We start from the raw sequence: 27,592 nt of genomic DNA on the forward strand, positions 1-27,592 counted from the left end.
TGGCCGTGGCGTTGCTCAATCCCTCATTGCTTTTTTCCATATCTTTCCCACGAAGTTCAAAGCCGTGTTGCACCTTCCTCGCCGAGTTTCCTCGGACCACACGCAGAAGCTCTCTCCTCTGTTTGGAGCAGCTCTGAACGTGCAGAAGGGCCCTGGCAGCTGCACTGAGACAGGTCCTCAACAAGTCTGCCAAGCTGGGTTCTGAGAAGTTCCCTGCTCTTTTCCCTGTTCAAATAGCTGAGGATAAACAGATGTCCTGGGCACTGTTGAGCCTTGATTCACACTCACAACACAGCTGACTGTCATTGATATGCAATTCCCTGTATTTCCTACCTGCAGAAACCAACTGAGAGGAAAAATGAACCCCCTTCTTAAAGACGGGGTCCTTGAGGATTATCTCTAAGCTGCTGGTCTGTGTTGCCAGGATTTTGGCTGTGCTGCTTTCACATGCTAAGCCACAGCAGAAGGCGATGCCTGCATCACACTTAGACGTACCTGCAGAGCTGCTGCTGTTTTCCAGAGCTGCAGGAATACCTGCTCCCAACTCTGCAGCTCCAGGTGCAGAAACCAGTCGCATTACCTGAAAGAAACACACCTCCCTCCTGTCCCCTTGCAACAAAAACACAACTAAGCGATTTCAAACCTCTGACCCTGCAATTAGTAATGATGATAAAATGATGCAGCAAAGGAAACAAAACCTCATCTGATTTCTGGCTTGATGCGTGCAACCGTCTCCTCTGACACAGAAATCCATGCAATGCTGAACAAACACACCACCTTCCTGAGCAGCTTTAAACCTCTTGTTTCCTGGTGTTTTTTTCACTCGGGTCTGATACAACAGGCTGCTGTTTAAAACAGCAGACCACTGCGTAGCAAAAATAGACCCAGCACCCTGCCCTACCTCCCGTTTCGATCAGCAAAAATCAACTGCATTCAGCCCTAACTGCTAAGAAACGCTTTGAAAGAAATCCAAACCGTCTGCCGTGCCTTATTGGACAGGTGACTCTGCTGCTTTGTTTTGTGCAAATTATTTCTGGGTTGGGCTGGATATGCACATGGATTGTTTGATTACCGCTCTGGGGTGAAGAAAGGTGCTGTCATGCTGAGCCGGGGTTTGCATGGTGAAGGCAGGAGGGCTCTGCAAGAACAGTGAGTGGCCCAATCCGAGCCTCCTGAGCCACGCTGGGATTTTCCTAGAGCCACGAGAGCTGAGCAGACCTTATGCTTCTCATCTGCAGAAGCTGCAGCACTCACCTGCACGCTGAGGCAGAGGTCAGTGCAGATCCACGTCCATGGAGTCATCTGAGTGGGCGAGCAGCCACGGAGCAGCCACCATCAGAAAGGGAACCCACAGAGCAGTGCAGAGAACTTGGCCTTGGGAATGGAGTCTTCATCATAGGGATGCAGGGGGTATTTCAAAGCCGGTTCACCAGTGCCACGCACAGCGTCTGTAAAAATGAGATGACCTCATGAGCTCGGCCAGTCTCTCAACAGCATTACTCTGTGAGCACGCAGAGCAGAGATGGTGTCTGGAGGGGTCAGTCGCAGGTCACTTTGCCGAGCAACGCAAACCTGTTTGGCTCAGAGCATCCCGCTGCTGTGGCAGTGCCTGGCTCAGCATCGCAGCGTGCAGCCACTGCTCTGTGCCCAGGGACCAGCTGTGTCTCAGTCCAAGGGCCCTGCTGCCAAATCCCTTTGCTTGTGTGACACAGGCAGAGGTTTTATGCGGTGAATACTTGGGAACACCAAGCGCAGGCGCTGCTTCGTGAATGGGGACTGAACTTTGTTGAGATTCTAATGAGAGTTTTGATCTGAACCTGTCTTTAATGTAAAGATGGAGATGGGAGAGGGCCTCTCTTTCCTTATAAACCCTGGTTACCTGCTGCTATCCACGCTGTTGGCAACAGCATCTCTTTCAATAGGTAAAGCAGGCTTAGGTAAGCCCAACAATTCTGGAATCCTGAAGGAGTTCCTGAGATGTGGAGTAACTCCAAAAAAACACGAATGGATGATCAATTATCTTGACCATTTATCTTAGACACAGACTTGCCTGCTGACATGGAACAGCATTAGCAAGGCAGGTACACGGTGAGACAAGCACGCTACCTGATAGGGTGCCTTTTTTATACAGTTTTTAGACAGTGAGTGTGTCATCAGGTTGGATACGAGGAAGAATTTCTTCTCTGAAAGAGCAAGGATGCATTGGCACAGGCTGCCCAGAGAAGTGGGGAGTCACTGTTGTGGAGGTGTCTAAGGGAAGGGCGGACGTAATGCTGATGGACAACATGGTTTGGTGGGCAGTACTGGTGGTAGGTGGACGGTTGGATTGGTTGATCTTAGAGATCTTTTCCAACCTGAGTGATCCTATAATTCTGTCAGAGTAAGAGATATCAAGCCTCAGAGAAGGGGTCAAAAAAGAAAGCCTTGAAAGAAGACCTAAATGTAGCGTGGATGATGCCTGCAGGAAGAGAGCATGCAGTACAGCACTGCAGTTCTACAGGAGCTTCTGGAACCAACACAGCCAGCAGTGAGTGAGCAAAATGCCATTTGTAAAGCAGAGATCAACTTTGCATGGATCATTCAAATGAGGAAACCAAGCAATGCTTCACTGACTGCACATCTGAATGCCAAACAGCAAAAACAATAAAAACACACAAAAAACTTCTCCAACCTGGTAGGTGTTAGGAAATCATGGACTTTACAAACTGCACGTTCAATACTAGAGGTGTGCTTAGCAAAGTTACACTTCTCAGCTCTCCATCAGCAGACCGGCGCTGATCCTTCTTTCCAATAGAAACAATTTATTGTTGTAAAGGACATCAGTCGTACGAATCTCAGATGTCAGCCTGTCCCAAAGGCATTACACTGAAAGAAAACCTGGCCTATTTTTCTTGTAACACAGATTTGTCATTCCAGGCACCTTCAACGTAGTGATCTGGGAAATGAATTGTCCTTATATCTCCATCGTAGCTGTGGTCCTACACTGCACTGGAAGCCACTGCCTTGGAGATTGCTGCAGAAACTACAGTGGTCCTCTGTCTGCCAATGTGGAAAACCTCTTCACAGAGAGAAATTCATTCACAGTCTCCAAAGGCGCAGCTTTAGACTGAATATGTCAAAATAACCTGAGAAACACGAGCACGCCCAACCACAAAATGAAGAGAAATTAAAATGTAGATAGTTCACAGGGAATGTTTGAGTACAGCGTTAATAATCCTTGAGATGAAAGATGCTAGAGCAGCACAGAGCAGTGCCGTTGTACAGCGAGCTTCACTTGACGGCACCATCAGGGAAAGGGATGGGGGGAGGAAAAAGGAAAATAAAAGTTTTGCACAAAGCCAAAAGGAGGCAAAGCGTGCCTTGGTGACAGCTGGCACTGCATGCAGAATGAGCGGTCGGGAGGCAGCAGTGGCAGCGCTGGCAGGAGATCTGTGCTCGGTGCAGGAAATGCTTTTTTGAACGGATCCTAATTACGGCCCTTCTCTCCCCGTCTGTCCTGTGTCGTGCTGTAATTACAGGAACAGAGCTGGGAAGGGGCTGTTTCTCGAGGAAGAAGTTGTGAAGCAGACACACAGGAGCAAGATCCAAGATGTTTGCAGACTGTGGGAGCTGTGCCCACGTGTTCTGAGCTGAGAGAGGAAAACAGAGAAACAAAGGAGGAGGGAAAACGCGGTGCCATCCTGCATCTCCTACATGGTAGCTGGTTTTGATTTTTTAGACGTTTTTAAAGCTGTCTGTGGCTCATTTCTCCCTCTAAGTCAGAGGGAATGGAAGGGTCAGAGGCACAAGAAGGAGAACTCGAGCCACTCCATCGCTCCTTCGGCCCATCTACAGAAGCTTAAACGCACCGAGTTCGAATTCCTCAAGCATTTCTTCAGTAACAGGCTGGATTCTGGCAGTGTCACCATATGGATGGGAAAGAATACTGCAAAGTCCACAGGAATAAAGCTCGGAGGCCCCCGGTGCTGCACCACTCCTCCAGAGGCAGCTCCCTCCTCAAAGCTGCCTACCACAGACCCTGGGGATGATCCCAGCAGCCGCCATACGTTCTGTTTCCAAATCACCCCAGCTTTCCTTTCTACGAGGCTTACAATTGCCCCTCCAGATTTCTTACCGGGCTCCCAAAGTTGTGTTATGTCCCCATCTCCCAACCCTAGCAACGCTGCTCCTGCGTTCGGTTTCACCTGCAGTAATTGGTCCCCGAAGGGCAAGAGGTGGCAGGAGCTTGTGCTGCATTGCAAGGTGTGGAAATGGAGGAAATTAACACCGGCTCTGTTTTTCCATCCCAGTGAATAATGTGATTACTGAGGAGGGGAGAAGGGCTGAGCCTTACATCAGCTGTCAGATGGGGTTGAACCTTTTTTTTTCCCTTTCTTTTAAAGCAAGCAGATGGGGAAACCATTACATTCATAGCGTGCCCTAGACAAGCACACCTCAGAGCAGCTTTTGCCAATGAGAGAGTTAAATAAAATGTTTCTTAAGTCGTCAGCACCGCCATGTGAAAAAAACTAAAAGTAAAAGATCCAGGGAAGAGGAAGGCAGAGCATAACCACAAGCGATGCCAGCATGCCAGAACAGGCTGCTCTGGACATTAGCTGCAATTGTGAGCTGAATAAAACAGCAGGACTGAAGTGATCAGTCATAACACACCTTTTTTTTTTTTTTTTTTTTTTTGAGCTCTCAAATGATTTATCACTTCCACATCAACCTCATTGATTGAAGCACAAAACATCTATAGGAAATAAAAATAGCAGACATTTTAGAGTAGGGTCAGGCTGCTCATAGGCCAAGTGAAGAGATGTAGCTTGTTTTCATCTAGATCTGATTTTGGTGCTGGACGCTGCTATAAAATTTTACAGAACAATGAATTCTGCTCGTTTCCCGTGTTTCTTCTGTAGTTTGGTGATACCCGTGGAGCCCAGCCCTTTGGTTCTTATAGCCCACCCAGGTTTAATTGGGATGAAAAAGGCTTGCCCAAAGCTGCTGTTTTTCCTGCAGGACGCAGTTGCTTTAGACAGAAGGTCGCGTGCTGCTGCCCTTCATTCCCAATGCACCGCTGCAGGCAGCACAGTCAGACCTGCGGTGGTTGGGGTGCAGTTGCCCTCTGCGTGTCTGGGCAGACTGTGCTCAGCTGCAGCTGTGCAGCGTGAACCCAGGGGAAGCGTGATGGGAAGAGAAACATCCCTTCCCTTGCTGTCAGCTTGCTAACACCCAATGGGACAAGGAGAGATTTTCACTGGACCCTACTGGGAACTTTTGGTGCTGTCCGGCAGCTGTTTGTGTGATGGAGAGACTCTGAATTTCCTGCTTTACCTTCCAGCTCCGAACAAAGCATTCTCTATGTAAAAGGAGCCTCGCTGCCGGCGAAGCAGCTAGTTCCAACACGTCCCTTTCCCTCCTGGCACCCTCCATGGAGCCCCCACAGAAGGGGCAGGGAGTGCAGTTCCCAGCACACCTGAGTCACCCCTCGCCGAGCGCCGGCAGGAAGGGGTGGTGGCAGCTGAGAAGCTCCCGTGAGTCACCGACCAAAGAGGAACTTGGCACCGTGCTCTGAGCTCTTACTCCTCCCATCCGACTTCTTGTTGAAGGCTGGCCACGGGGGGAGGAAAGGATCATTAAGTGAAAGCTGGAGCAATAAAGAAAAGGAGGAAGAGTATGGGCAAAACCACTTCCTGCCACCCAGCTGCACGAAACCAGATTTTGGCAGTTCTCCTCAAGCTGTTTTAAGGTTCCCAACATCAGTCTTAGTGCGAGGCTGCGGTTTTAAGGTTGGGTATACAAGTATGCAAAGGCATTGTCTTCATCGACCCGATGGGACATTTCCAATCTCCTTGTGACTTCCCACACTACCAAACTGCTACGTGAAATTTACGAAAGACCTCACCAAGACATTAATGATGAAGAAAACTACGACTGGTCAGGAATTTTGGCTCGAGTTCTTTCCAAGCAGAAGGCAGTTCTGGAAAACCCTTAAGTAGCCACTAGAAAGGGCAATGCCAGGTGCACGATCCTGCCCTGTGCTGCACGGCGCTCTGTAGGGGAATCCTGGCCTTGACTCACTGCTGAGCAATGTTCACAGACCACAGAGGAGAACAAAACCTTTGGAGGCGGAGACGTAGAGCACACGTGCCCTGCTGTAGGTGAGCAGCGTGGGGTGCCCTGGCTGCTGCACCCTGCTCTGATTAGAACAGTGCTTTCTCACCACTGAGCAAATTAGCTAAAATGCAGATGACTGCAACTACATATCTCTTTACGGCTTCTTGATTGCTTCATCTGAGACGTCTTGGCCGTGATATTTGTTAATTACCAACTGTCGAATGGAAAACATGACTGGTGCATTATTAACCTTTCGCTAGCTTCAACGTGCTGTTCGACAAACACCAGGAACTTTTCAACCGGTTTCCTCAAAATTAATCATTGTACATCTCAAAGAGTGGCAGTAAAATATAGGAAAGTTCATCCTACTAGGACAGGAGAACGGGCTCGGCAACCTATCAAGGCCCTCCAGTCCTTTTAGTCATTGATTCCACTGCTTTCTGATCATTTTCCTGCACTGATGTGCTGTTTTGTGAAAGCTTATTGCACCGGTGTACACGACCCTTTCAATAAGTGAAGCAATCATTTGTTAGGCACGTTTTGCTCGCTGTGTTTTTGCTATGTTAGCTGGTGGCAATGTATGAAATGACTAATAACGCTGTTGATGAATGAACCTGCCAAGAGCCATCACTCATCTCGCGGCTTTCCATCCAACGCTTCTTTTGCTGCTTACAGCAAGATGCCACGAAGCAACCCAAACACGATTCAGCACTGCAGCATGCAGAATTCCTGTTGCGACACAAGAGGTAAATGGGGTCACCAAGGAGACTGCATCTTTCTCTGGCTGTTCTCTTTGCAACACGCTGGGATTGTTACGTTTTATTTGTAAAGCAAGACTCATGCTGCAAGGCTATTGAAACATCGCGGAATGCACAATTTCTCTTTTGCAACCTCACCTGATTCCCTGTGAACTTAAAGAAGCAAACAGAAAAAGGATCAGTGGAGCGTAACTCATTCTGCTCGTACTTTTTATCCAATTGCATTAGCCATTAGCAATAATTTTCACTTAAGGGGGACAGTGAGCCCATAACAACGCATCAGTGTACTTATTTATTCTTAAAAGTTTGCTCTCACTTGTTCTTCTATCGCTAAAAATTGTATGTCCAGTGAAAAAGCTGGCGCATGGTACCCATAGAGAAGTTGGCTGTCCAGTTAATAGCCCAAATCTTGTTTAAGTCCTCAAGATAAGTGAAAATTAATAATTTATTTGGTCCTTCTGTATCTGCTGCAGGAAGGGTTAAAACCTTATTTATATCAGACAGAAGACTTTTGCTGGGTTCAACCCCTCCTATCTAACCTGTAGCTTATCGACAAAAACAAAAGGAAGCTCCAAATGACGGATGAGCCAATCTGCAGTTCAGAGCTGCAGGAGAATGCTTTATTCTATCAATCATTTAAGGCATGACCGATGAGGGCTCAGTGCAGTTAAATTTGCTGTCCTCTTTCGATGGGTTGGTTATTCAATCTTGATACGCCTGAAGAGCCGGGTTAGCAGCTTGGCTACAGGTTGGCAAGATCCTGATGGCGGCCCTAAATCAGTTTGGGTGATGTCTGCCTATAGGTGCTGCTCTTTCTTTGACTCTGGGGGAAGCAGAACAGTAAACAGTTTGTTGAAAACAAAGTACGTTAAAGCCAAAGGAAGGATGGGACTTCCAGATGCCACGTGGCACGGCTGATCCAACTCTTCTGACACGGACACGGTGGTCCCAGGTCAGATGGGGCCAAGCCATTGGAATCCACATCATTTAGATGACCGTGAGTTTGGAGCAGCTGCTTTTCTAGTGGCCTTGAATTATTTTAAAGACAAACGCACTCCAGTTAGTGCCTGAAATAAGGGCGTAGGGGATGGAATTCCTCCACGCTCCTCGAGAGCAGAATCCTGCCTAGACGAGGGAAGATGGGGGGGAAGGAGAGGTGAAAGAGACCGAAGGAGGAGAAGGAGATGCGAAAGTTCTGCTTGCACTGATATTTATGCCTTTTAGCTGTAGATCTTGGGATTTAAAAAAAAGTCCGTCACTGAGTTTAGAGCATAATATTGCAAAACATATCTCGGAACACCTGAATTCTTCTCTCACAGAACCTATGATTTCAGCAGATGCTGGAAAGCGACGTGCCTTTGAGGACGGCAGCCCTAAGGCATAACATCGTTACGGCATGTGTTTAGGAACTGAACTCTCCTTCAGATAAATGGACATAAACCCCAGAATGCCTTCAAATCCGGCAGAGGGGCTTTGATCACTTCTACAAATGGAAATCCAGTTTCTAAATCACTTGGACACTTGAAAATTAGACAGGAGCACGAACGTGATTGATGGTGATGTTTTCAACCCGCTGATTCAAATGGCTACTCTAGATGAAAAAGGAATTTCAGCTTGCGGAAAACAGGAGGGAAGAGCTTGGAGAAAAGGGCCATAAAACAAATTAACACGGGGCCTCCAGGCATTGGCTCAAAACATTTCATTCCTCAGAGATGAGGTACCTCTGGGGAAACAGAAGCAGCAAAACAAATGACAAATGGAAGCCAAGGGATGCAAATGATGAAACAAGAAGCCGTAAGAAGTTAGGCAGTACTTAAGGGCTGAGATTGGTTTCGTACATTATCCTTAGAGCAGCCCATTTAAGTGTTCACATCGGAAGGAAATACTTCTACCTGCTTCAGGAATATAATCTTTTCTCGTGCCTTTATTTTGAGCTTTGTAGGGCACTTGATTTGCTTCTTCCCTCTTCCCTTTACAGATGACTGTAACAACGCGATTTGCTGCCTGCGTCCCCTTAGGGAGCATTCAAATTGTTTCCATGGGTGATTATATTTTTTTGGAACCCTTTCAGGATTTGTTCCATTACATTCAGGCTGTTTTCCCGAAATATTTTAATATTCAAACAGATATTGCTGCGTTCCTGCCCTCGTTTGCAAATAAAAATCAGAGCTGTGGCAAATCAAGGGAGGAAGCCGTGATTCGAGCTGTACCATTCAAATCACTTTTTGGTTATGAAATGCTGATCACCGAGCCCAGATTAGTTCCGATGGAAGCTGTTGATATTCAGGTGGCCTTTCTTCCTCATTCTGTCTTTGTTTCGGAGACACCTGACAGGATATTAATGTTTAGATATGCAAAATATACCCTTATTTTCAACGTTAGTCATCAGAGCTGCTGATTTTTTTCAATGGCTTCTCAAAGCAAAGCTGGAGAAATGTGTTCATGGGAAGATAAGTAAAATGCATGACATTTCTGTCCTTCCACTGAAGGCAGAAGTTAATCTCTTTGCCCTGTGAGTTCAAGGCAGAGCAAATGCACTTTGAAAGCAAGGAGTTAAATATTGCAGAACGCTGGGACTGCGCCGTACCCCCTGCAGATGTTTCACTTGGCATTTATGGCATACATAGGGGTTTTGGCTCTGTTCTGTTTTCCTCCCACCACCCAGAGAAGAGCCTCCTTTTGCTGCTAACGCTATCGAGTCCAAAGGGGAAGAAGCCCACCCGCCCCAGGGAGCAGCGCTTCAGCATCCTCACCACCTGCCAGCAAGACCCAACCATGCCCTGCGTTCCCCCTCAGCCTCGTTCCAAAGCCTGGACTTCATCTGCGCTCTGTCGGCCCTGGCTACACGTAGGTCAGCTGTAGTTTCCTCTGCCCTTTCCCCACACGCCAACACAGTTTCCTAATGTTCTGCTTCAGCCTTTGGAAGGCTGTCATGGCGGAATAGTTGCCCCGTGCTCACGCTTTGTGGGTCCTGACCCAACTTCCAGCAGCGCAGCGCTGCCGATGGATTCCAACGGTTTGACGCAACGGCTCCACAGGAACAAAAATAACCCAACATCTGGCCCCGTTCTGAACGCACGCATGGGAAAGCAAACCTCGGCGAGCCAGGTGCTGTTAACTCCACTGCTGTGACTGCAGCGGAGGGAATGGCTTGATAACCAACGCAGCAGAGGATACGAAATCTCCGGCTCCCACCTACTCCCTTAGCATCGTGGCTGGAAAGTGTCCAGACCACAGAATCCTGGAAGGGACTGGGAAGAGAGGGCTGGAGCCCACACCTCGGGAAGCAGCTTGGGTCTGCTTGGTGATCTCTATTCGCAGCAGCTCAGGAGTTAACCAACTGCCTGCACCCGCACCTTCTATTTGCCTTGGATCTGCACCAAGCTTGAGTCATCACGTTCAAACAGAGGGGAGGGAGCGGGGGAAAGAGCTTCGTTTTCCAAGAAGGGCATTCCCATAGCAGGACACTTTTAAGTTCTTACCAGGAAAAGGAGCCTTTTTGGAACGAAGTGGGTGGGTGCGTACCTTCTCTGAAGGGAAAACAGGATCTGCTCAGATCTATACGTGATCACAAACAGCTCAGCTGCGCCGGGGTCCGAATGAAGCAGGACCTCCGGGTACACCGGGTCACGTCTGCCTTTTCAGAAAGATTTAATGGAGCTGCAGCAAAAGTAACCTCGTGCCATAGGTGGGACCGAGGGCTTTTATAGTAGCAGACTATCAAAGGAACGTAAGGAATGCGGGGTGTAAACAGATTAGATCTTTCTCCCCTTCTTGTAGAAAGGCCCAGGTTTCTTCCCTTTCCTCCGAGGCTTGAGAAATTTAAATGAAATCCCGAAGCATGCGTGTTACTCAAGCGCACTCCGTCCCCGGCCTGGGATTCAAAGCCAACAATTCACAGGTTTTTCCTGTTTAATCAGGGGTTGTGCAGGAACTCGGTGGAGCCTTGGAACCGGATCCACTGGCCGTTTGGGTTGAGCTGGAACGAAATTGACCTACAGCACATTAACCCCTCACTTTGCTATTTCACCCGTTTGGAAGCGTCGGTCCTACAATTACCGACGCTACCCACTGGCCATGACTCTGCAGAATGGATTTCCTACCCCAAACCCACATCCACGTGTTGGGTCTGTCCGCGCACAGGGAAGGCAGAAGGCTGATCCTGGGGCTGAGCAGGGCCTGAAGGTCAGCAGGAGGCTCAGGTGGGAGTGGTGATGGAGCGGTTGGGACTGGGAAGGGCTGAAAAGGGCTGAAGGAGGTGGAACTGGGGGAGTAAGTCCGACACGGGCAGCTCCTCTGACCCACCGAGGAAGATCATTAGCACTAATGAGTAAGAATGTTAACAGAAATTTGGGGAACTCTAATGGTACTGAAAGACCATTAGTGGGGAGAGGAGGGTGGATCTGCCGCGTCTTCTGCTCTCGCTCCAGGAAGTTTTTGAGCTGATGGTTCCTGAAAGCCTGCGCAGATATGATTCTTGTGCTTGTTTACATACCCTGCCCACACCTTCGTAACAGCGAGGTCACACACAGTTTCTCAATCCCTGTTCTTAACACGAGCACCCCACGGAAGAATTGCTGTAGTCTTCAGGTTCCCAAACTCCCTGGCAGAACGTATGTTTCAACCCCGAGGCCTTAAAACCTCCACTGCCATCAACACTTCCCAAATAAAGGAAGTGAGCTATAGAAAATCTAATGCTTTTCTTCTCGCTTTCCACTTTCGTTCTGATTTTCAGTTGCTTTGTTGGGGTTCTGTTAAGCTGATGACAAATTACACGGTGTTATCTTTCTTAACGTATCCTTCTCTCTTCTCACAGCACACCTGTCACAGTTGTGTGACCTGGAAGGACCCGATATCAGCTTGAAGTAATCACAGATGCTCTTTCCAGCGGCGGTTCCTGCATTCTGAACCCTTATTCGGTCCTGCTGGGGGGTGTTTCCCAAAGTAAGGAATTAAACTGCGATCGTAGGAAGGAACGCGGAGTCACATTTTTCCTTGCAAAGGCAGCAGCTGCTGGCAGCAGCTGTAATGGGCAGCTGTGAGCAGTAGTTAAAAGCAGAGGGGCTACGAAAGATGCAAATTCACATAGAAGGCAGAGAGAGTCCTCGGGTTTCTGAACCCAGGAGCTGGGCCAACGAGGCGCACGTCGCACAGCGCATTGATTTGCATTGGCCAAGCAGTGGTGTTACAGATATTCTACCCGCTGCACAGTGAGAAAACTCCCCTGGCTTGCTTTCCAGTAGACCAAGGCGTCTTGTTCTAGGGTAGCAAAAGGCAAAATTCAATTGCAGAAAACAGCACTTAATGTTGACGGGGTCCAGAGAGCCACCCGAGCGTGGTTTCTCCCAAGAAAACATTTTGCCATTCTTCTGAAACGCGTTCTCTTTCCACCTGTCACCGCCCTATAATCATTAGCGATAATTATCCTCTTCACTTGAGCCAAAGTGAAACCGAACCAAAGCCAAAACACCATCTCTATTAGAGATAGCAGATATCCAAATTCCAGGGAAGCTGATGAGAGATTTCCTGTTGCCCTCTACGGCCTCTGGATGCCCCGTGTTTTTTTTTTAAGTTTTAATTACATTGAGCCTAGCATGCCGTCTATATGTACACATACATGTATGCACGTGGCATCCCTTTTACATACAGTCTAGAATCTCGTGTGCTGATTTCATCTCGAGAGGTGATCACCTCTTTAGGCCAACGTGATGTGGGATGCCGGCACGCCTCCGGCACGCAGCTCTCCTCCCTCCCACCCTGCTCCACCAGCAGGCCACAGCACTGAGCAGAAAGCTGACAGCGCCCAAGGGCGGACGGCTCGCAGCCTGCCCACGGGGATGTTCACAGACCCAGAAGCATGTGAGCATCGAGAAAAGAAGAATGGGACTGCAGGAAGCCCTGCAGCTCCTGCAACTCCAGCGGGTCATTTTTGCAAGCTCTTGTGTTCGGAATAAATACACACAATAACTAGCAAGAAGCAAACGGCGACCTTAGGGCTTCCTCCGTGCGTTCAGGTTGCCCCGAACGCTTGGCACCGTGTCAGAGGGGGCTGCGAATGATGCTTGCCATCTTCTTTTCGATGATCCTAATCAAAGCCCCGTCTGCCTCCCGTGCCCTGCTGCAGCATTCATCTGAATTTGCAGCACTGTGCCTGGCTTTGCTAGAATTTCAGTTCCTTCCTATAAAAATCCCTCCCTTACGGTTGTTGGACACTCACACGCGTATGAAAGCATCCCATAAAACAGGAGGAGAGCCTCTTCGTTTTCAGACAGCGTGCTGCACGTACTCCCACAGCTCAACCTGTGCACGAGTTTTACAGCTCATCTCAGAGCAGCACCCCTCCGCACAGCCCCTTTTTTTCACCGTACGCTCAACAGAACACACAGACTCTACGTTAGCCCTCCCTTGCAGAGGGAGTCACTACGCATCCATCCCATAGAGATGGAGATCTCCCCCCTCAGCCGCCAGCAGAGCTGGGAGCCCTGGAAGGAGCAGCTCTGCTGATGGTCGGAGGAGAAAAGCGGCACCAAGGGTTCGCATCGCCGGGTCCAATGTACGGCCGCAATCGCTATCGGTCTCCACAGGTTTTAAAAGAAGTAGAAAATAAATGTTTGTCCTTTTGTTCTGCTGGCAATTTCTCTCCTGCTTCTCGAGCAACGCTACCAGCGTCTGAGCGGTCAGGAAGGTGGGAAGTCACCTGCAGCCACAGCTTTTAATGCACAAAGGGCAGCAGCGGGAGCCACCCCGCCACCGCTCAGCCTTATTCCAATGACCGCAGTGCCTTTTGTTCCTGAACCACTTCCCAAGCTCCCTCAGAACATCGCAAAGTGCAGATATCACCATCCCTCGAGAAAAGCCTTCATTAAGAAGAGATAAATTCAGTCACTTACTTGTTCTCTCCCGCCGTTCTCATCCATTAAACACACACACACGCACACACACACACACACAAAAAAAACAACAAACCCCAAACCAAACAAACCAAAGCAACTCGGCCTCGTTCACATTAAGAAAAATAAAAGTCGGGGTAAACGCCAGCCCCGAGTTCACCCGATACCTTATGAAACTCGGGGAAAACCGGGCGGAAGAGGAGCACCCCGGAGGAATCTCGGAAGAGCGGATTTATTCCAAGTGCTTCGCAGCGCTGTTATCTCCGCCTTGGCTAAGCGGAATGCTGGTGAAAATCTTTGCCTGGTACAGTGCGGAGCCTCTGGTTCACAGGCCAGGAATTCTACGCTGAATAATTTTTAACTTCGTCTCTGGGAGGAAAAACAGAGTCTCGTACATTCTGCCTGCTTGAGTAGGCTTTGTCTTTTTATTGCACGGAAGGAGAGCTCCTAATTTTCGGGGGAGGTGGGGGACGGGGACGGACACGCAGCGTGCCCTGAGCTACCCGAGGTGGGGGACACGGGGGGACGGGGGCAGAGCAAAGCCGGGGGGCTTTTCAGGGGAAATGAGAGGGCTGAGAGCGGCCTTTCGAGAAGCGTAGACAATGATTTCCCAGTTCTTTTTCCTCTCTTAAAAAAATAATTTTACCGATGCGCAGCGAACACCATCTACCCCACCTGGAACCGCTAAAACAACAGCAGTTAGAGATTCTAACGGACCGTTTTGTTCTCTGAGTCGTCTTCCCTTGTTAGAGGGCTGGCTGAAATTGGGGACGCCCCAAGAAGCAGGAGAGACTGCCTGAAGCCACGGAGTCAAGGTGCAGAGATCTGGGGCAAGAAATAAACCCAGGAGCGAGCCACTGTGGCTCTGCAGGAATTACATCACCGACTGGGAGTGCTGGGAACGAACCCCGTCTCCTGAGCTGTACCCAGGCACGCCGAGGTGGACTCGATGACCCTAACAGGCCCTTCCATCTCGGGTCATTCTGTGAAATAAAAGCTCAGATTTCTGAGCAGAGCATTCCTCGTGGCCTCTTCCCACCCGGAGACACGGGCCAGGACGTTGGGGACGAGGCGCTGCCCAGCATCACCTCGAGAGGGCCACCAAACCTACGTCTGCTGGGCTCCAGGCCCACGCTCGTTCCACGTGTCCGCGGTGTTTCCATCCACGGTATTTCCAAATGATGCTTTTCTCCTGCAGGGATGGCTCAGCCCACAGCAGCCACCGTGCGGAACGCAGCTGCCCTCTTCCACCACGAAAAGAGAAGGGGGAAGGCTTTCTGGAAGGAACACTCGGCTCCAACGGCTGCGTCTGGAACCTGCTGTCACATAGATCTCTAGGAGATGCTAACAGCCACGTGTGGGTGTAACGTGGATGCAGTCACCCCGACCGAAAGCAAAAAGCAAGAATTGAGACGAAGGAAAACCCCACGGAACCATACAGGTGAATGATGGGGCAGGTCTGGAAAGGGAGCAGCGAGGAATGCATTCGAGACCATTTAAAAAGGGTTTTTGTGCGCGTGGGTCTCTACTGAAGTGTGACTTCCAAGACTCTCTCAGTGCACGTACCAGCGAAGGCTCCCCACCAGCAATGCCCTCCTTGACAAACGCGTGCAAATCCTCCCGCGCACCTCAAGAGAAACCTTCCCCCAGACCCCCCTCCGTCACCGGCAAGCCTCCCGGGGCTGTTTGTACAACACCGCCGCTTCCAAAGCAAACAGACGCCCTCAAACCGCAGCGGCTATTCCATATTGAGATGCATCAATAAAATGTGATTTATAGCATTGTCACTGGAACGTTTTGTCCTTATCGAGCTCGAGATAAGATAGGAGGCATTGAGAAAGGCTCGTTAAAGCGCAGTCTGGCAGTCAGCACATTAACGAACTTGCTTTTTCAAAGCTTATTAGCAAAGAGGCAACCGGTATAAAGGAACAGCTTGCAGGAGCGGGCGCGAGCTGGGCGGTTACACCATCGCTTCTACCTTCAAGAAGCCCACTTGTTTTATGATCGTGAATTATTCCAGAGCTCCCGTGCGGACGAAGAGCTCTCTGGGCTCCTCCCGTCCGTATCTTTTCCTGATTCAAAGTGCAACGGGAGTATTTCAGAAGCTGTAGGAGTTTTTCCGCCTCTAGGAGCGCCCCGAAGCGGTTCTCGTTGGTCAGGGGGAGGTTTGCAGGGCAGAAAGCCCGGCGATATCGATAGGGAAGGCCTCGCGCAAGGAAGCACCAAACCGTGCGGCGCGAGGAGACCGCACGCACGGAGCGCTCAGCCTCACAGCCCTCGGCGCGAAGTTTTCGGCCTCTGAGCCCCTCTGGCACCAACAGAACGCCGAGTTACATCCTTCAGGTTCGGGACGTCCCCTTCTAAGTCGCTTTGCTTTCATCCCCGTGCCCTCCGACTTCTGCCCCCCACCCTTTGCCCCGCCTCGATGAGCCGTCCTTATCGTCCTCTTCCTATTTTTGAGCGTGCGTTAAGATAAGGCAAACAGATAAGCGATCTCTCCCACAAAGATTTACTTGCATAATCGGAACATTTACTCCAATCAGAGCACAAAAGACCTCAGTCTCTCCGTCCCCTTTGACTCCATTGGTAAGGTCAATATTTGCCCGGCGGTCGCTCCCACCGCCCAGGCAGCGGGACGGACACGACAGCAGACATCGGGAGACAGATCGCTTTTCATCACGCGGTCTGCAAGCGGACAAGCGTTGCAGAAGTCACCGCGAGAGAAATGACAGCACGGGAGCTGTCGACCCAAGGGCGCGGGGAATTCCCCCGCTTGAAACGTTAAACACCAGGGTCGGGCGCCTTCTAGGAAGGCGCGTCTCCACGTACGGATGGCGGCTATTTAGTCCCCAGCGCCCCGAGCGTGAGACGCACGTTACACGCGCCGCTTCCCCTCTCCTTCCCCAGATCCCCAAATCCTCCCATCCTGCGGCCGCACGTCCTCCCCGCCAGCCTCCCGCGTCTCTCTATTTATCTGCCGCCAGCAGAGTTCTCAGAACCAGCTTTCCCCATCCCGGCGGGACGCGGTCAACAAAGCCCTCAGCTTCGCGTGGAGGGCGCGACGCGTAGGCGAACCATTTAAGGGCAAGGCGCTCCTATGGCCAAAGCCATCCCAAATGTCGGGTCTGAAGGAGGGCGCTCCGTAAAGGAGCAAGAGGAACGGCCACCCAAGAGCCATTCTCCGCTCCCCACGGGCACTGCAGGACCTCGGGCTCGTCGGTCGACCCAGATCACGACCCCACAGGCTTGAGCGTGGCGAACGGCTGCTGACACCTGGCGGTGAGGTCCGGGGGCCAAACCGGCGCTCCGGGGGACGGAGGCGGCTGCAGGGGTTCTTACGGGCAACATCTGCAGAGAGATGGGGTACAGGGAAAGAGCGCAGCTGCTAATCAGGGGTTCAAAACCGTCACACGAAGCGGCTCTGGGAGAAGAGACGCGACGGCTTTAGGAGTCGTCGTCCGCAAGCTGAACCCCACCGCAGCCGCTTGGGACAGGGGGAAGCATCCAGCAGCCAAAGCGCTTGGGGAAAAGGAGGCGGCACCAGACAAAGCATCTCTTCGGAGGCTTTAAAGCCCATTTGACGTCTGCTTGCAAATGGGAGGAATCATTAGGAACGTACGTGAAGCGATTAGCGAACATCCACATCTATTAGGCATAAAGGAAAAATAACCGGACCCAAATAGCTGTCAGAATGGCTCCCTTTGCTCCTTTACGTTATTTGAGCTGCTCGTTTGCAGAAACTCAATCTCGGGTCTTTAAATGAGCATACGGTGGGGAAACAAGAGGGAAAGGCAAAACGTTTCCGCCCGGCTTTAGGCGCAGAGCGGGCTTCGCGCGACGAGAGCAGGGAGGTCGCGGAACGTAAACACAGTAATTAAGGCGCTCATTCTAATTGCAGGCAGTTAACTGTGCCGCACGCTGCATTACCGAGCCACCCTAGGCACCGCACCGTTGGAAATCCCTCACGCGTCCTTTAGCCCGGCTTTGGGGATCTTCCGTACCCACGCGGGCTTTTCATCCTCGCTCAACTGTTCGGTATTGGAATCGGGCCCCTTCGTTTTCTTACAGTACAACGTATTCACAATACATTTGGTTTCCAACCAAACCTTCGGATCCACCCGAGCAGCTCAGCCCACACGTCTCCCTTCGGCTGCGGGGTGAGATAAAGCCCTCCGTGCCGAACACGAAGAGGGAACGCGGATAACTCAAGAAATTGCGAGCGCCCGTCCCGTCCCGTCCCGTCCCATCCCGTCCCATCCCATCCTCGTGGCGCTCGCGGGGCCGCGCGGGTACCACTAGGTGTCACCCCCCGCCCGCCGACGGTCCCGGCGCCGCCGCAGGGTGACCTCGCGGGGCGGTGACCGTCGCTTGCTTCCAAGCGCTGCCTCACGTCGCCTCGAGGGAGGCTCGGTGGAACATTAGGAGGAATTTCTTTTCCGACGGAGCGGCGGTGCGTCGGCCGCCCGGGGAGGCGGGGCCGTCCCCATCCCCGGAGGCGTCCGACGCGGAGACGCGGGCGGGATTGGCGGTAGGTGGGCTGTTGGACTGGATGACCTTGGAGGTCATTTCCAGCCTCAAGGATTCGACGCCGCCACGATTCTAAGCGAGATGGTGGGGTTTGTCTCTGAGCGGCGTGCTGACCGTGGACGCTGGGACCGCGCAGCAGCGCAGGCTGACGGAGCCACGCAGCTGCCTGGCTGTCCTTGGAGAGGAGCAGCCTCTGGCAGCTCATCCGCGCTATCCCGTCACATCCTCCTCGCTGCCACAGCTCCCTTCGTCCAGATCTGGACAACGCACAGATAGAGAGTAGGAGGCACCAGAGCCGAACTGCTCCGGTGAGACAGAGCCCCCTCCCACGACATTAGGCTCACAGGGACGCTGACGCCGATGCATCGGGTTTTCTGCCGCCTCGGGCCGAGGCTTTGCTGGAACACACGAACCTAACAGACGGAACCCCCCTCAACTCGTCGCGCTTCGAAACGCACCCAGCAACACCCGTCCCCAGCGGAGCCAGCTCCCGCCCCACGTCCGAGCTGGCTTCCATCAGACGAAGCCAGGGATGCGGAGGAGCTGGTTAGCATCCCCGCACGGCAGCAAGCCTGAGAAGCTCATTAGCGCCTGTTCGCCGCTTTCCGAGAGGAGATTCTGAGTGTCAGCGGTAAACTCATTTCACGGAGTCGCACTTCATTTGCAGCGATGGATGTTTGTAAGGGCTTTGTTCCGCCATCTACAAAGAGCAGCGCTCCAGAGGGGCTTTGACGATCCCTCTCGTTTTGACAGCCCACATAGAGCAGAACGCATGCGGGAATAGAAGGGCGCACGGCAGCCACGCCGTGCCCCGCGCCAGAGCGAGAGAGGCTGAGCGGTGTTCAGTGAGGGATGAGGGGTTTTCCCCTTTAGGCGCAACTGGAAAGCGGAAGCTCTCCAAGAAATCCGCTTTGCATCTTGAAGTAGTTACCCGTGAAGTCCCGCCCGCAACCCGCAACCCGCACACGCGGCTCTCGGGAGCCCGACGTAGGGTTGGTCGTACTGCTGTCGGGCCCCTCCAGCCCCCTGGGGTCAGCGCGGCGTCGCAAGCACAGGCTCAGGGTTGTCAAGGCGAGCCAAGCACAGCGCCGTTAGCATAGCTGTCAAGGCCCAGGCCGGCCCTAACGAGGCTCCCAGGTGCCACAGGGCTGGGCCCCCCTCCAGCACAGCTGCGCCTTGTTGGCTGCCCAGGGCAGGGCCTGCCCTCAACGCCTTTTAAACCCCACCGGAGGCTGCTGGGAGCCATTGGGGGCTGCTGGGAGCTCCTGGGCTCATTCAGAGCCCGCTGCGGCACGCTGCTGGGCTCCCTTGCCACTCTCTCTTTTCTGGGGATGGCACATGGCTTCCTGCTGGGCTTTTTTTGGAGGGGGGGGTTCTGCTTTCTGCTGGGCTTTTTTTGGAGGGGGGGGTTCTGCTTTCTGCTGGGCTTCTTTGGGGAGGAGGGTTCTGCTTTCTGCTGGTCTCCTCTGCTCTGTTGGAGTCAGTACAGGGGTGCTGTTGCTAGGCTCTGACCTTGTTTTCTTCTTTTTGGAGTGGCAAAGCATTGCTGTTGCCGCCTCTGCCTGCTTTGGATGGGGCATGGGGTTTCTCCTGGAGTTTCTTTGCTCATTAGAACCTATGCAGGGCTTTTTCAAAGCAACTCTCATAGCCCCTTTGCAGGGGGGAGCCGAGGGCATTTCGCAGGCCCCACAGCAACGGAGGCGAACAGGACGGAGCCGTGCCCCTTTGCCTGGAGCTGCCAGGGGCGAGCAGCTGCGTTCTTTCAAGAAAAAACAATGCAGGAGATATCTATTTAATGTTGTTTTTTTTTTTTTTTTCTCTCTGTTTTGTCTTCTCTTGCAGGGTGAGAGCTCCAGTGAGGATCAGCTGGAAGGAAGCACCTGGAGGCAGCGGCAGGCACGGGACTGCAGAGGTGAGCTCCGGGGGTCTGGGCGAGCCCGTTCCCTCAGCCCCAGACCCCCGGGGCTCCCGGCCTATAGCAGGAGGCTCGTTCTGCTTTTCTCTCGGGGTCAATGCAGCGCTGCTGCTGGGCTCTCCATCTTCTTTTTGCGGGGGTTAAGAGAGGGGTGCTCCCTAAGACCAAGCAGAGCCCTGGGGGTGCCGACAGCCCCCCGTGGGTTTGTAGGGGCCCGAGCCCCCACGTTCCCAGCAGCGAGGCGCGTGGGCTTTCTTTCACTGATCTGCTTTTTTCTTTTTGGTCCCTTGTCACAGGGTGAGGCGCGTGGCAGGAGGGATCAGCCTGAAGCTGCGAGGTTCGCCCAGCTCCGGGACCGCAGAGGTGAGTGATTATTTTCTCTAGTTTTACATAGGGATTTTCTTTTTTTCCCAGAGAACTACAGGATTGCAGGTGTGGGAAGAGACTTCTGGAGATCATTAAGTCTAACTGTTTTGTATAGCCTTTAAACAGAGAAGAGATGCTGCAGGCCCTGTATCATGTTTGCGGCCTTCTGCCGGACTTCTTCCAGGAATTTTTTTTTTTTCCATTTTCTTTTAAGGAGCCCAGACCGGGGCACTACATCTCAGGCGAGAGCCTACCAGGGCAGAGCAGAGGGGAGGATCAGCTCCCTAGAGTCGCCGGCCTCGTTTGTTTTAACGCACTTGAGGATGCCAGTGTCTGTTTCCAGCCCTCCAGCAGCTCACGTCTGAGCCCGTACGGATACTTTCTTTGCAGGCGCCCCGCTCTCCATCCCAGCACGTCCTGCCGAAGGGCAGCATGGCCTTCAGGCTCATCGGCTGCTCTTCCAAGGTTCGTACCCTCAGCGCACTCGCTGAGGGCGAGCGCAGTCCCCCTCATCGAGGTTGGCGAAGCTAACGTGGGAGCTCAGCATCAGTTAGTCATCAGCAAGTCTGCACCGGACTCCGTGCCGCCGATCAGGCGGTTGGGAGCCCATCGTCCGCATCCACTCAGGTAGGGGGATGTCAGGGGAGGACCAAGTTCAGCAGGATTTGTGATAGAAGGGAGATGTCAGGCACCGCCGTTTGGTCTATCTGCGCAGCCGGCGACGCCACGATAGGCCGAGAGGTCGGCAGAGCACAACTTCCCCTCGGTGAGCGCACGCGGAGTACTGCCGATAACGCTTTTGTTTTTTCTTTGAAGGGCGTCGGTGCGCGGGTCGTACGCCAGCAGCCCGTCAGAGGGGGTCGGAGGAGCCGTCGTTCCCGCAGGGCGAGAGGGAGGATCGCAGCTGGGCGACGCTCCTCGCGGCTCGGCAGAGAGAGGCGAGCGTTTTCCCGGAGCGCCCAGGCCGTGCCCGCTATCCTGTGGGAGTTCAGGGCTGCTTGTAGCAGGGCAGCCCCGTGCTTTTGTTTTTGCGTTTGTTGTGTTTTTTTTTTTTTTTTCCCTAGGTCCTGGTTCAGCCCGCATCAGCGCGGACGGCCGGCAGCCGAGCGCTCACGTCCCGTCGAGGAGGCGGGGCGAGAGCTGGCCGTCGCAGAAGGCTGCGGAAGCGTCGAAGCGGGTACGAGGAGCTGGAAGACCCGACAGCCGTCCGCGCTGTTTTTCGGGTGAGCGGAGTCGGTGGTGGGTAACCCAGCTCCCCCGAGTCCGTTCTGAGCGTTTTACACTTGTCCTTTTTGTTGTAGGCCATAATTGGAGCAGCAGTTTCCAGGACAGGGGCAGCTTTCCACGGCAGTTCCAGCACATCTCCTGGGACGCGAGCAGCAGCAGGAGCGGTGAGTTGGGACTTTCTATTTTTTTGGGCGCGCACTCGGGGAGCTTCAGAGGTGTAGGAGGTTGATATCAGCGCGGTGTTTTGTCGGAAGGGAAGGCCTTGCAGGGAGACGTCGGGAGTTTCAGGCAAGCGCTTTGTTGGCGGCGTTGTTGTAGGAAGCGTTTTTTGTGAGGTTTGTCGTTTGTGTCGAGGTGGTTGTGATGGAGCCGGCAGAGAATGAGGCGTTAGCTGGGTGTTGATGGCAGTTATCCGAGGTGGTCTTGTTTCTGTTTGTGCTTTTGTGTTGAAGTGGTTTGGGTTTCCATTCTGTTTTTTTGGTGCTATTAGTGTTTTTGAGGTGTTTGTTGTTGAAGTTGGTGCTTGAGATGTTTTGGTGTTTTTTTTTTTTTGCCTCGGTCGGGTCGTTGGGTGGTTTTCGGAGGTCAGCAGCTCTGGGAAGTTGGTGTGGTGGGGGGGGGGGGGTTTTTTCCGTTTTTGTTTGGGTGCTGGAGAATGGTGTGTGCACTATCTCGAAGAGATTATATTTTTTTTTTTTGGTGGGAGGGTGGGTTTTGCGTCTGTCTGGGGGCTCCGTTTGGGCCTTCCCACTGCCCGGAGGGGGGTCGGCCCCTCTTAGGGGAGGGGGGTCGGCCCCTCTTAGGGGAGGGGGGTCGGCCCCTCTTAGGGGAGGGGGGTCGGCCCCTCTTAGGGGAGGGGGGTCGGCCCCTCTTAGGGGAGGGGGGTCGGCCCCTCTTAGGGGAGGGGGGTCGGCCCCTCTTAGGGGAGGGGGGTCGGCCCCTCTTAGGGGAGGGGGGTCGGCCCCTCTTAGGGGAGGGGGGTCGGCCCCTCTTAGGGGAGGGGGGTCGGCGGGAACGCCTTGGAATCGAGGGGCTGCTGAGCCGTGCCGTCGCTCTTAGTCTGCGGCTGGGGGGTAGGGGTTAAGGCTCGGAGTGGGGTTCTGTGTTCTGCCTGGGGAGGGAATTCGATCGGTTTTGAAGCGTAAGTAAAACTGTCCTGAAAGGCGCCTTGGTCTATGACTTAAGAGGTAGCTGAGCCACTGAAGTTACTGTTACGCTGGCGGGTTATGGGTGCCGGCTCGCTGACAAACAACTTGCTATCTTTATTTGCTCGTGCTTAAACATTTGCTAATCTCCTGAAGTGCCGCCTCCTTCTTGTAGGGCCCCCCCGCGTGAGTCCGAGGGCTTAAGCTGCCGCTGCTCGGAGAGGCGTGGTTCCCCTTCTGCCGCCGCCTCGAGCTTACCGCAGGCAGAAGCGGTAGATTTGTCTGCAGGAGAACGTGCTTGTGGATAAGTACCGTCTCCAACTGCCGGCAGTAGCTTACCGGCAGTTTGAGGCTTTCGGGTTCCCGGGTAAAGCTGCTCTGCTCCAGGTGCTGGAGCTTGAAATAACGCTCTGGAATGGGCGAGATTCTTTGCTCTGTTGGGGGGGAAAAAAAGGCAAAAAAAAACAACCAAAAAGTCAGTAAGTCCATTGTAATTGGAAAAAGATAAAGGCTTCAAAACATTCTCTTAACATAAGCGATGTTTAAAGAATTAAATGTATTTATCTGTATGTCTCTGTAACAGTAAACTTAACTATGACAAATGAAACTGAGATTCTGCAGCAGAACTAGAATGGGAGCGAGTGCTTCTTAACAGAAGCTAACTAGCAAACTGTTAGTGGGCTCTGTACCTCTGGCTGTGTCCTGTTCCTTTACTTTGAACCTGTTTACCTCTGAAAAATTTCATTTAAGGTAAGTGGATGTTCTCTAATCCAAGAAGTGGGGATGCGACTTCTCATTTTGTTGTGAATATTTCTGCCTTGCCAGCTTGCTGTAACTGTTGTTTGCAACTGCCAATAAACTTTCTGCTAATCCTGAATAAAAGTAGCGAGAGTCCGCTCGATGCCATTAAAATTCAAATGCAGAAAGAACTTAGCTTCTCAAGGAAACAAACTATATTGATAATATAACTAACATAACGTGTAGTATAACTAATTGTGACTAACTAAAATTACCAAACAGTTAACTTCAAACGTAGTTTTGTTAACAAATGAGATGCCTTGCACTAAAGAAAAGAGGAAAAATGCCTGGTGCTTACCTTCTAACGCTTAGAAATCTGGTCTTCCTCCTCTTAGTTCCTTTGAATCTGCTTTGTTTCAGGTGCCTTTGGTCATCTTGTAGTCATCTGAAAGAAAGCAAGTAGCTGCATTGGAGAACGCTTGCTGTTATGTACAAGTTTGCATCGATATTGATGGTTAAATACTCATAATAAATGGGAAAGAATAAATATTTGTTACAGTTTACTGCCACCATTGCAATATCTCTTCAGTGTATGTCCTTATGTTTCTTTCAGAACACGAGTAAGGAACAAGCTGACTGCTGCTGAAGGTGTAGGTGGTCCCGGGAGCTCTATGGAGTCCCTTCCACCACAAACAATTCTGGAACTGACCTTAATTAGCATGGAGAAGAAAAGGCTCTGAAGAGACCTTGTTGTGTCCTTCCAGTACCTGAAGGGAGTGTATAAAAAGGAGGGGGAATGGCTGGTTACATGGAGCGATAGGAGATGGGGGAATAGTTTAAAACTAAAAGGGGGAGATTGAGGGTAGATAGGAGGAGGAGGACAGCACAGAGGGTGGTGAGGTGCTGGAACAGGTTGCCCAAGGAGGTTGTGGATGCCCCATCCCTGGAGCTGTTCCAGGCCAGGCTCAGTGTGGCTCCGGGCAGCCCGGTCAGTGGCCCTGCGTGTAGCAAGGAGTTGGAACTATGTGATTGTAGTGGTCCTTTTTGACCCAGGCCATTCTACCCTTCTACTCTACACCTCTTCAGTGCTGTTACAACGTTCCTGCGCTGTAACAACAGTACTCAGCTATGTCAAGGAGAGCAGGGGCTCACAAGCGGAGCTCTCAGAAGATGCATGAGCACGTATGGCTGAAGTAGTTCCCATTCACCTCTCTCTCCCTGAGTTCTGAAGTGGCCCTTGAATGCTATATTTGCAGTGCACCTTCTAACAAATGCTGTATAACCAGGAAGTCTAGATCCCACGCTTATGGTGTAGAACCTGAACGCTTCCAGCCCTCAACGTGCTCTCTGTGAGCCTGAAGGTCGCTCTGCCTTTTTGTTCCAGCAGCTGGCCTGAGGTCAATGAGCACAGCCTGAAAAAAAGCCTCTCAGGTTGCAGCACCGTCCCTCCCCTCCTTTGTTCTGCGTATTGTTCTGAGTGTGACAGGAGCTCTGATGCTGAGGTGTGAGGGAGGGGATGTGAGAAAAGGCGGCTAAGATTGCAGGCTGCGTTTCCCAGCCCTGACCTGCGGGCGTCCCTTACAACACAACGCTCGTATCGACAGGCTTACAGGCTCTGATGAAAGCTGCTGAAACTTGCACCGAGGCCGCACGAGTACAGCCTGATTTGGTGCTATTCGTTACTTCCACGTTTGTTCCCCAACCTAAACCCTTGTTGCGATGGGGCGGTAAAACGATAACTAACTGACTAACTGATTGATAGCAACTGCAACACAAGTGTTGTTTTGAGCAAAGCTCAGCTGATGCCTGTTGAGAGATATAGAACAGAAGCTTTCCCCCGTTACTAAAGCGGAGCTGCACTAGCTCTCTTAGTAGGCTGGAATGTCAGCTTCCATTGGGAAACTGCTGGTTTGTCTGGGTGTACAATCAATGAATATACAGATGCTGTAGCATACCCAGGAGCTTGGCTGATGTAGTTAGTCAGTTATTATATTGGAGCAGGAAAAGAAAGACACAAAAAAAACACACTCACCCGATCCTGGGCTCGTGAAACAGACTCCAGCGGAGCAGGTCTCCAGAAGAGATCCTTCCCCACTGGCGGTCAGCTCTTAAATGGCTCTAGGAGAGGTGCAGCCAGGCTCCACCCCTTCCTGCAGCACAGGTGAATTGCCTTCACCTGTGCTCCCGTGGCTGACTCACTGCTCGCCTCAGGTGATCAATCAGAGGCTCAGGCTGTGATTCAGCAGCCCCATCCACTGGGAAAGCTGATTTTTTTACTTAATGTCCTATAAAATAAAAATAATAGTGCCTCTCTTACACTGTGTTAAAGTTTACTTTATTCTGTTTGAAAAAAAAAAAGGAAAAAAAACCTGACGTTCCAAATGTTGTCAGCGGTGAAATACCCTGCGTGGTTCAGAGCTCGCCCTAATCTATCATGCAATTAACTTCGTTACGATCTTTGCCATCCTCCTCAGAAATTGATGGAAAAGTAATTAACAAAGGATGCTCACTTGCAGTCGCTAGAAGCTGCCAGAATGATTGACAGCCTGGAAAGAAGGGAGGATTTGGGCTGGTACTTCGCACCATCCGTCACTGCCCGTCATTTGTTGGTGTAAAAAAAATGATCCAAAACGCTCCTTTCTACCCCACGTTTCCAATTCCTTGCAGGGCAGGCAGAACCACAGGCCGTCAAGCAAATGCCCGCGTGAGAGAAAAATTAATAACCGAATCTAGAAGAACTAGAATTAGACAGCATTAAATTAACTACCCTTACCTAGACACCTCGCCTTCATCCAATTTGAAGAGCTAGGATATTGATGGCTGAAGTGCTGGCTGATAAAAGCGCTGGCACCGGGGAGCAGAGCTGTTTTCTGCCTGACCGAAATGAGTTTCGGCAGTGAAAACGAAAAGCAATCTCTCCTGCAGTCGTATCTTTACGAGAGGAAATTCTACTCCAAAAAGACTCCTTGCTCTTTTCTCTCTCCACTTCCTGCCTCCAAGACGGAGAGCGTTAAGCCTGGAACCTCACCCTTACACTCAGACTGCATTTCTACCAGCAGCGTAAGACAATCCTTGGCACTGAGTTGACTGCATTTCCACGGGTGTTTCTTAATAAAATAACCAGCTATTTCCATTTGATAAAAGCAACCTTCCTAATTCGGTACCTCAGAAAGGAAGTCTAAGTGCAGAACAGCAGCCCTTTCAGATTCAGGACCGCCAAAGTAAATAAAGAGGAAAAAAGGGGTTACGCTCAGAGCCAGGCGAACCCAGAGCCCCTCCCGGCCTCACGCTGCAGCGTTGTCCACAAAGAATTCTCCACAAAGACCTGCCGAGGCTCGGGTCAGCCCGTGGAAACTCGGGACAAAAGCTATTTTTCTGGTTTATCCTGCTCGGGGATCTAAGAGACAATGACCCGAAGTGTAAAAACAAAACAAACCTCTCGACTGCAAAATTCAGAAACCTGCTGAAGTTAACGTCACCTAAGTAACACTGACAAACACCTGCAGAGAGATCAGTGCTTGGCTCGTGACACCAGCTGCCAAAGGAAAAGAACCTGGTTAGAGATCTGGGCAAAATCAGAACCAAGAAACGACGTTTCATCTCATTCCGAACTGCAGCGTGTAATGCCAGACTCCATCTAGATAACTCTCTTTATCACTACAGCAACTGAAACCTAGCTAACTACGTGGCCCGAGCAAAAGCCTGACCTCACTTGCTTTCATAGAATCATAGAGTGGCCTGGGTTGAAAAGGACCCCAATGATCATCTCGTTTCAACCCCCCTGCTGTGTGCAGGGTCGCCAACCACCAGACCGGGCTGCCCAGAGCCACGTCCAGCCTGGCCTCGAGCAACTGCTTTCCCTGGTTCTTCTGTTAAGATGCAGACCTTAAGCTCTGCTCGACTTAGCTCTCCCCAGCAGCTCCCAGGCAG

General features: G+C 51.6%; 1 protein-coding gene and 1 long non-coding RNA gene across 25 annotated transcripts in view; one reads left to right on the forward strand and one right to left on the reverse strand.

The window, feature by feature from the left end:
- The window catches only part of LOC146542882 (uncharacterized), a 37,158-nt gene extending 23,118 nt beyond the window's left edge, over positions 1-14,040 (reverse strand). Inside the window, exons 1-2 of the long non-coding RNA XR_014887879.1 lie at positions 13,912-14,040; positions 1,255-1,448 (exon numbers count right to left, since the gene is read on the reverse strand). This is a non-coding gene — a long non-coding RNA (uncharacterized LOC146542882). The remainder of the gene's footprint in view (positions 1-1,254; positions 1,449-13,911) is intronic.
- LOC104914168 (uncharacterized) lies at positions 673-25,978 on the forward strand. Of its 24 annotated transcripts, none has more exons than XR_014887867.1 (10): positions 673-999; positions 3,519-11,056; positions 11,671-16,087; positions 20,114-20,183; positions 20,483-20,549; positions 20,943-21,101; positions 21,180-21,293; positions 21,369-21,775; positions 21,854-21,943; positions 23,100-25,978. XR_014887867.1 is itself a non-coding variant. In XM_085242378.1 (5 exons), the coding sequence occupies exons 1-5, from the start codon at positions 20,686-20,688 to the stop codon at positions 23,126-23,128; spliced, it is 816 nt and encodes a 271-aa protein (XP_085098504.1). In that variant the 5' UTR covers positions 20,557-20,685; the 3' UTR covers positions 23,129-25,978. The 24 variants fall into 24 exon arrangements, 2 of the variants coding, with proteins under 2 accessions (XP_085098504.1, XP_085098503.1); XR_014887870.1 differs by lacking the exon at positions 673-999 and having other exon boundaries at positions 1,432-10,371; positions 10,775-11,056; XR_014887868.1 differs by lacking the exon at positions 673-999 and having other exon boundaries at positions 1,432-10,363; positions 10,775-11,056.
- Positions 25,979-27,592: the final 1,614 nt, after the last annotated feature.

This window comes from Meleagris gallopavo, chromosome 23, assembly GCF_905368555.1.
Source record: "Meleagris gallopavo chromosome 23, MGAL_WU_HG_1.1, whole genome shotgun sequence".
In the NCBI taxonomy this organism is placed as follows: domain Eukaryota; kingdom Metazoa; phylum Chordata; class Aves; order Galliformes; family Phasianidae; genus Meleagris; species Meleagris gallopavo.

Bases quoted from the DNA above. Each gene is read 5' to 3' on its own strand.
- LOC104914168 (XM_085242377.1), top strand. From the start codon at position 20,686: ATGCTGCAGGCCCTGTATCATGTTTGCGGCCTTCTGCCGGACTTCTTC. The intron at 21,776-21,853 runs GTGAGCGGAGTC...TTTTTGTTGTAG, and splicing joins CCGTCCGCGCTGTTTTTCGG to GCCATAATTGGAGCAGCAGT. The intron at 21,944-23,099 runs GTGAGTTGGGAC...TCCTTCTTGTAG, and splicing joins CGCGAGCAGCAGCAGGAGCG to GGCCCCCCCGCGTGAGTCCG.